Below are 9762 nucleotides of genomic sequence, written 5' to 3'. Positions count from 1 at the left end.
ATATGAGAAAGTTGCCTGGAGTTCTAGCTTCAAGATGCAATCTTAAAAGTGCATAAATTTTGCATAAAAATTGAGTTATTAATAAATTTTTCATGTAGCGTTTCCGAAGTGGTGGGGGATGCTCTCTGTCCTTCTCGCACAATGTTGCTTTCCTTGTCTCTGAGTTCGCATACCTCCTTGCATATCATGTTATGCTAGTAACGAGTCGGAGCTTCGGTGATCCAAACGCGAGATGGCGCTGATCAAAATTTTTCTAACGTCACCTAACTTATCGACAAAATGTACATATTAAATGTATATCAAGGAAGAAAGAATGCATATATAAATTAATTATAATTTAAAAACTTTTTTTTTTATTTAAACGGAAATGTAAAATATCATAAAGTGGAATATTAAGAAATATGAGAAAAATATGGACATTTATAGGAATTTATGCATATATTATTTATATAAATTTTATATATCGTAAGATTTTATATATTCTCATATATTTTTTATACATTTTTTTTATACATTTTTTCTTATATATCTTTACATTTTTTTTGTGCTTTCTATTAAAGAGAAAATGATTATAAGTAAAAGATAAATAAGATAAAAAGTAAATTATATTAAATTTCAAGAAAAATTTTACGCATAATTAAATATTACATTCGATGAAAAATTTGAAGAATTTAGTTGTTGGAAATTATATGAAATTCCTAACTTTCTGAAATTCTTGGAAATGAGATAAATTTCCTGGAATTTTCAAATTCTCAACATTGTATTAGAAAAAATATAATTCGATAGGCACGTAAAATTTTTCTGAAATTTTCGAATACAAAAATAGTTGGCAAATTTTATATATTTATCTATATGAGAATATACTTACCTCTTGCAGCTCGCATTTTCTTACGATATTAAGCATTTTTTACGACAGTTTATTCTAAATGAATTTAGGATTAAAAGGAATCGTTTAATTTCATTATAATAGAATGTCTTGTGCGTTTCTGATAATACATATTTTTTCGATATATATATTTTTATACAATGAATATCCATATATAAACGTATAAAAATATACAAGAAAAATTCGCACGACAAGCAAAAAATAAGAATCTATATAAAATACCGAAAAAAAGAAATGTTTAACTCTTCGAAAGCCACACTCATCCTTCACCGATTATCGAGTGAAATTGTTTAAATATAATCTCGTTTTTTAAACGATTCTATAATGTGTTTATAAGAAAACACGTGAAAATATAAAATTCTTACCGTGATTCGATTAATTCTCTCGTCGAGGACGTGCGGCTGCTCCAATATGATCTCGTACGAGAAAAGTCTGTCGTGTGCAGCTTTGAATTCCGTGCGCAGAGTGGTTAACTCCCTGTGAAGCGCAGTGGCCATTTGTGTTTCCTCCACTCTGGTGGTCAAGGATTCCCATTTCTCCAGCATGCCTAAAACACGAGACCGTTAAACAACGAACTGTCGCTCGAAACAAATAGGAAAATGGAATATTTATCAGGTAAGCCTATAAAAATTTTCCTAAAAATAGATGGATAATTGTAAGATTTTAATTGGAAAAAATAATACTGACGATCGTAATATCGTTCTTATAGTTACAGTTTTCAAACATCAGTTGCCCCGCGTTACGTCAGTGAAAATAAATGGGATATTTAAGCAGCTTAAACGCATGCATACGGGATCCGCGCGGTACGGCTTCAATGACCCGCTTCTTTCATACTTTCCTCCGATACTTTCTTCCTTGGGACCATCCTTAAAAATATATTTATGGACCGATTCGAGCCAGCTGATATCCTTTTGTATAAACGTGCATCGGATTTAATAACTTTCACTTTCACCGAACGGTCCGTTTCTTTCATCTAAAATTAAATCTAAGAAATCGAGGAAAGAAAGAAACGAAAGAAAGTAGTGTAATTTCAATTCATATGTATTTTCTCCGGGAAGGATGATCGAAAAATTAATAGAAATATATATGCTTTCCCCGACGCACGAACATTTTCCACTCTCTACAACATCCGGAATGTTTTCCAATCTAATACACACTCGATTCGAATTTCGAATGAAACGAAGCCGTTCCTTCTGGGATAACTTTTCCTTAAGAATCATATATATCTAAAAGATATATATGAAGAAGAGAGAAAAATTGTCATTCTTGCATCCTTCTATATTCTGTTTATTCCGCGCGTGACTCGACTCGATCGATTAAAATAAATGACAAAGAGATCGAGGATCCTTGGTTCATTCAAACAATTAACAATTCGATATCTTTTATACACGATCTGTTGATCAATTTTTCGATGTTGAAACACGGAACTTATCGACGGCCTCTTCGATCACACCCGTGATCCGTGTTCGAGTTCAATTAAATTCGAGTTAGTTATCCGCCAAGTGTCTTCCACGAGTTCTACAAGGGAAATAAATTATTGGGTGAAAGCCGATCGAATTCCTCCCCTCCTTCTTTCTTTCTGTTCCGCAACACGGTACAACCGTGACCGACAACAAGCTATCCAAGTTAATTATCGTCCCAGGTAAATAGAAGCACAGAATTGGAAGAGAGAGGGAGATTAGGGGAGAAAGAAGGTGCGCAACAGGTGCAAATTAAACAATGATCGACGAGTTGATAATAAAATCGATGTTTTCCTTGAAAAGGTGGTACACGCAAATTGGATTAATTTTTTTTCACGAGTAAAGTTTGAGGTGTGTGAATCATTGGTTGCGATCCAACAGTATTAATTTACGTAGGATCATTAACGAGGATGACGAGGATGTCGTGTGGTAAAAATAGCGCGAAGGTCTTGTTATCGATCCGCGCGAACACCTTCCGATCAAAAACTCGTGCGCTCTCGTTTCTATACGATTTTTAAAATCGCAAAAAGATGGATCTATCGAAAAGCAATGGCGCTTTCGTTTTCCTTCGGCGCCACGCGAGTGTGACAGAGCTCGAAATAAAAGTGTGACGCGTTTTCTAAGCTGCGGTGGAAAATCTCGCGCCAAGTTTTTCGCGGAGGAGGTTTTCTCGAAGGAGAGAGAGAGAGAGAAAGAGAGAAAAAAAACAACTTTCACTCTGTCACGGGTGGTTGACAAAAACAAACGTGCGGCGGAGTTATCAAGTGAAATCTGGAATTCCTCTCCTCCGCGAGAGAAAAAAACGGGTCCTGAAAGGTGAAAACGAAAGAAAATCTTGCAATCTTTTTTTCATTTTACGAAGTTGCACGAATATTAATCGTGCGTTTTTCGTTATCGCAGAGACACGAGGAAAGTTTGCTCTTTTTTTTTTCCTCTCTCTCTCAATTATAACTCGCCAATCTTTATCAAGAGGAAAAGAAATGTAATATAACCGAGGAGAAATTGTAATATAACGTTATACATATTTTCTCTCTCTCCAATAAAAACGTATCTTTCCTATCGTGGTCGTTCGCGAGCCACTATCAATCACGTATTCAACAATTATAACCCGATAAATCATCCACTCTTTCGAAAAATTTAATCCCCGACGATCTTATTTACTGCTACTAAAAAAAGAAAAGAAAAGAAAAAGAAAACGAGGCGAGAAGAAAATATAATTTCACATTCCGTGTTTTCACATCCATGTAAAAAAAAAAAAAAAAAAAAGAAAGAAAGAGAGAGAAAAATGGGATCTCGATTCGACTAAACACCAAGCAATGATAACCCATACATTATCCTGTGTCACGAATATCATCAATGGACCAATAACACTCGTTGACAAATGGTGGAGGAAAAGATAGGAGGAAGAGCATCGTGACACGACAGCGTCGAACGACAAAGCGCGAACAGAGGTCAGTGAAGAAGATGGTGGATGGGAGCGATGAATTTCACACTGACCTACAGGAAACGGTGGAATGTGTGGAATAATTGTGGTGTGCGTGTTATCACGCTCGAACGATCGCGCTCAGTAGAGCAGAAATCGAGTAGGCGAGTGTGCACAACCGCGCACGCTTCTCTTCTCCGCGGCCGTCTTTTCCTTGCCTCTTTCGAGGACAAAGTGGAACAAAGTCGAAATTCGAATAATCGATAATAATACGCGCGTATGTCCACATAGTTATATTACACGTAATTTTACGGTTGTTGGAAGGAATGAATGAAGGAGGTGATAATTAATCTTGCAGTGAATCTGAGAGTTCGAAAGATCCGATGGCGATTTATTTTTAATATATTGAACGGGAATATATTGTGAAATTTCTCCTTATTTCAAATTTATTTCAATTAACCAAAACTAGCGTAAAATTGGAACAATTGGAAATACCGAGAAGAAGGATCGAGCGTGTTAAAATCGAGTGAATTTTTCTTTTTTTTTTTTTTCAACGCGAGTTTTATTAAAAAATATTAAAAGATACGTGTATACTTTCGAAGGATCGAAGAGCGTGGTTATGGACCACATAATAAACCATTCGGATCGAGCTAAGTAAATCAATTGCAACGAACGAAGAAAAATCCGCTGTACAACTGTAATTCCCCATTAACAGTATCCACAGTCGATAATCGTCCAAATAAAACTATGAAAAACGATCGAACTGAAAGCGTGGAAAGACAACAGATAGATCTTTAATCACCAGTGGTAACAGTTTCTCGATCTCGATCGTCTTAACAGCGATTATCGCACAAACGGATTAAGTGGATTTATATAAGACACTTTTCATCGCGAAACGGAATCGTGAAAGATATTATTATTTACTTTCTCCTATCGCGTGTTCGACGATTTATCATCGAGGTTAGGGAAATGGTCGCGTGTCGCAATGATTAATTAACGCCCTCCACCGATTTCGAAACGCGTCTCAATAGATCGAGGGACTCGGAAAAATAATTTATTCGCAATTTATTTAGCTTTTAAACGTTCTCGATCTATCGTTATTCGAGTTCATTCGATTGCTACGAAACCTCTTCACCGATTCTTCTTCACTCACGATCGATAAATAATAACTGTGCGTGCGTGAGAATGAAACAAGTACATCGAACACTAATCGTTGGCGTTTGTTCGATGGAAGATAATAAATATATTAAATATTCGGCAATCGAACATTTCCATTTGGGATTAAAAAATTTGAGCAGACAGTAATAAATTGATATAGATTAGTAGAAAAGTTAAAAAACAAGGTAATTAAATGGATCGAGGGAGGGAGTATCATCCGTGGTACACGCCCACGTGCGTGTTATGAAAGTAGAAGCGGCCACGTCGAAACGGGTCAACGTTAACGCGAGAATGAATGCAAGCTCGTTAATCAACTATCTTCTAAAGTTTCTATCCGATTGGGATCTTGGACAACGGACGATTGTGCGCCCTGCCTTTCTACCTCTTAATTCCTTGCGCACTCCTCCTATTTCCTATTTCGCGTTCCAATAAAATGGAACACCGTTGTGTCCTTTCGTCTTTTTTTTTCTAGCTTCTTCAACAAGGATTAATATACTTATCAAAATAAATGGAAATATAGAATTGAGGGTTGTTTGCACGATCTTCAGAAAAGGGATTAACACGATTTTGTTATATATATGTATTTTTAATTTCTCTTTGGATCGAATAATAGGAACGAAGAATTTGTTTAATATTCTTTTGTTTTCGATTCTAAATCGTGGAAAAATATTTAATTTCCATTTTCTTCTCGCTCTGACACGATCTTCTCTAGGATGATTCTGTTAGATCCGAAAAGCCGGTTACAAGAACAAGTTTGTCTTCTTATTTAATCGATACGATCGACATTCCACCGTACGACGGAATTTCTTTCAGCTGAAATTATTAGTAGCTCGAGCGTAATACGAATTAAGTTTAGTAATCGAGCGGCTATTAATAAAGCTCGGCATTGGACAATGACTGTGAACTTTACACGTTTCATTGAAGGAGAATAAGTTTCGAGTTTTTGTATCATTTATATACAGAGAATACGAAGAATTAATTTGGAAGATTGTTCGTTGCCAGTCGACGAAAATTCAAGGCCGAAAACTTGTTCCGTAGAGGTAGAATTATGTCAGAAACGTGCCTGCGGTAAAATTAAACGTGAATTCATCCATCCACTGGCAGGTAGATATTGCGAATTGCGACGTAGTAGTAGAAAATAAAGCGATCAACGTCTCGTCGATTCTTTGTTTCTATATTCCGATTTAATTTTTGATCATTTTATCAAATTGTATGAAAATGATTTAAATGTTATTCAATTTGAATTCGATCGAATGGCAAACCGATAAATCAAATTACGAAATAAACAAAGATCGTAAAAGATATAAATAAGAACGTGTATTAATAACAAATTTGTGTGCTCTGAACGTAGACACAGATCGATGTATATCTGCGATTCATGTTTCTTTGCGCTTCACTTTACATCGAGAATTTACATCGAGAATACGTATTAACGAAAGTTGTTTCTCGATCTCGAATAAAATTTCATTAGAAGTACACGGGAATAAAGTTAACATGTATATTCGATTTAGTCGGTTTTTCTGAGGCGACGAAAAAAATACGAGCAATCAAATTGACAGGTAACGGAACGCTGATGAAGAAGAATACCAGGTTATCTTCCGGGATGATGTCAAGAATTCGAGATCGAACATTGTGAAAAAGAAGTTTAAGTAACGAAACCAAACCAGAACCAATGTGAAAACAAGTTGTAAAAATTTTGGGTTAACGGTATTGCTCGATGAACGTTCAAAAGAAAAAGGAAAAAAAAAAGAAGAAGAAGTTTTTAACTTGAAAACTCAATTATTAGATATTTCCGTATCGTTGGGTTAACTAATCATTATCGTGTTGTATTACAAAGTGATAAAAAAAAAAAAATTGAAAAGAATTTACGGACGAGAAATATTATATATTACACGAGGAAGCGTACGTACAAGTATCATCCGGCTGATCTTTCGCGATAACTTGCTGATACGCGTAACAGAAATCCGGTGCATCTTTCCTAACACCGTTCCCCTCCTTTTCAAACATTATTAAGAATCAAAATTTATTTATTTATTTTTCACGCGAATCGTTTAACCGTTTTCTAGTTTATCGTGCTAATTACACTTTAACTTCTCGAATAATCCACCGTATCCATCCGATTTCACTTAAATCTCCAAGAATTTTCTCTCCATTTTTTTCTTTTTTTTTTTTTGCAAGGAAAACCTATTACTCACTTATTTTATCTTAAATAATATTAGACTTTAAAATTAACTGTTCCAAATCTTAGAAGAAAAAAAAAAGAAAAACAATACTTTTTTGAAAAAACCTCGACAATTTCGATAAACATAAATCGTATTCAATTCTCGAATCGTCGATAAACACTGTTTCGTGAAAGAACGCGTGGCGATCGGATCAGCTGTTCGGATTGGAAAGGCGAGCAAACGAGGAACGATCGATGAATCGCGCGGAATAATGCGACTCGCGGCGTGAGAACCGAGCTACTGATCGAACACAAGCGCGAGTCGCGCCATGGGCGATCCGCGGACACGAGCGCGCCCGAACACCTGGTTCGTGCGTTTCCGTCGAGTTTAGTCGTTCTTATAAGGTGAGATCCACCAATGCACCGATGCACTCGCGATCAGCGCGCACTCCCACGCGAGGACACCTACGCGCAACGTCGAAACAATCGAATCTTTAAATTCCTTTTCAAGGTGATTTTGATTCGAAGATAATCGTTTATTGGATTGGAAGGAAGAGCTTGTTTAATGGATGAAACGGTGAATGAAATTGGAATCCGTTTCTGGGTCAATAAGATGGATGCCCTCGAGTTTGAGAAAAATATAATCCTTGTTTAGGAAAGGAAATCACGAATTAGGATCACGTTAATCGAACTTGCTACTTTTCTATCTGATTCAACAACAATTAAGAAAATTGGTTCCGCTGCTACGTGGGGGAATATCTTTCTTTAGAGGTTTCATGCTCATCGATTCAATAATAGCATCATTTGATAATCGAAGATTTATTTCGATTAAAATATGCGTATATTCGAGGCGAATAAATCGAATTCCATGATTATATTTCATGTATGGGATTATCTTGACTGGTTTATCGATTCAATATTAAAAAGATAATGCGTATATGGAATTCGATAAGTTCATCTCACAGATGTTTCTTAATCTATTTATTATAGTGGTAATTTAAAAATCAAGCGTCGTAACGAGACTCGTAATTCTTCGTTTAATAATAATTCCACACTATAGGAAAATTTTTAATGAAATGCTATCAAATTAACGATAAGGGCTGGTAATTCAAGCCGTATTCTCCATAGGTGATAAAAGAAACAAAAGAATAATTAGTAAGAAGCCACAACAAAGCAGTGTTTATTATATAATGATTACAATATGAACGGTATACAAAAGTTGTAATCAAAAGGTGAAAATACTCCAATGATTCGTTTACACTCGCAACTGTATTCGTTGCAAAATAAGGGAAAAAATTAATAAGAAAGATAATATTAATTAAAAATTAAATTATATAAACGACGTTAAAAAAATTATATTCACGTTGCAAAAGGAAATTGCGTACAACTTGCGTTTCTTCCGGCAATATTTCCTTTTTTCGAATAAATTACGATTTTTTTCTTGTTTCTTTCGAACAAGCAGATGATAATAATAGTCATTTTTCTTAAAAAAAAAAAAAAAAAAAAAAAATTCACATTACTTAGGCACCTTTAAATTAAATATTTAAATACTCTCACATGTCTCAGAGACAAAAAAATGCGCTTTAAGTTACGATATTTAAATTTACGAATAATCGTTCATAAAGGCGGATGGGAATAGACCACAAAAGTGCAAAAAAAAAAAAAAAAAAAATTCACATTACTTAGGCACCTTTAAATTAAATATTTAAATACTCTCACATGTCTCAGAGACAAAAAAATGCGCTTTAAGTTACGATATTTACATTTACGAATAATCATTCATAAAGCTGGATCGAAATAGACATCAAATGTGCAAAAAAAAAAAAAAAATAATTCAGTTATTCAGCATGCAAATATGATCATGGCTCATAGTTCAGGCAAATTTACACATGCATTTGTACTTATGTCGAAGTTATAAAAAAATAATATTGTATAGCATACACATTGCTTTTGTACGCAACTTGAATTGTACTCATTGACTTTTCGAGATCGCGATTGATTTTTTTTTTCCGTATATACATTTGAGCAAACGTAATCACGATAATTCAAATATATTAGATACATTATGTTACAAATGATTTGATTCTCTTAATATTTTGTTCTTTTTTTTTTTTTTTTTTTTTTACAATTTTCATTCTATAATAATTAAATACAAAAATCACAATCGATTACACTTACGATATCGTCATTAAATTAACATCGTTTCAAATGCATACACTTTGATCAGGGATACATTTTTCGAGTACGTCGAAAAGTAAAAATGCACATTCGTAAAATACTAATACTCGTATATATCAGTCTTTGCGAATGACTTACAAAATTATTTGTACGTGATATTTGATCGAACAATATTATATTAACTCGAGGCAATTTAAAAAATGTTCAAAGATTAAAATCCATCGGATTTTTCTCTTGGTTAACCATCATTCTTGCGATTATTATAATAATTTTGCAAATATTTTCCAAATATATAATTTCAAGTTTCGTTCATCGTAACTGTATAGTCTGCCGTTATATAAAGTTTTTTAAATAATTGCACATTCGATAGTATTTGAATACTGCGAACGCGTCGTTATAAATTGTATAAATATTTTAAAAAGTTCAATCAACCGAGAAATATTTTCATATGTTGTTCGAACGAAGAAGAACTTACTCCACTCCTCTCCTTCCATTC

The 9762-nt window shown here is 34.3% G+C and overlaps 1 protein-coding gene across 1 annotated transcript in view; it reads right to left on the bottom strand.

Moving 5' to 3' along the window:
• Window positions 1–9762, bottom strand: part of LOC102681936 — a 37416-nt gene that overhangs the window by 22632 nt on the left and 5022 nt on the right. The window contains exon 7 of the mRNA XM_006611958.2: window positions 1252–1433. Coding sequence (XP_006612021.1) covers window positions 1252–1433 — 182 coding nt within the window. The remainder of the gene's footprint in view (window positions 1–1251; window positions 1434–9762) is intronic.

This window comes from Apis dorsata, unplaced genomic scaffold (genome assembly GCF_000469605.1).
Source record: "Apis dorsata unplaced genomic scaffold, Apis dorsata 1.3 scaffold_97, whole genome shotgun sequence".
NCBI lineage: Eukaryota > Metazoa > Arthropoda > Insecta > Hymenoptera > Apidae > Apis > Apis dorsata.
The sequence above is the reverse complement of the archived record's forward strand: the minus strand, read 5'-3'. Positions and strand labels throughout refer to the sequence as shown.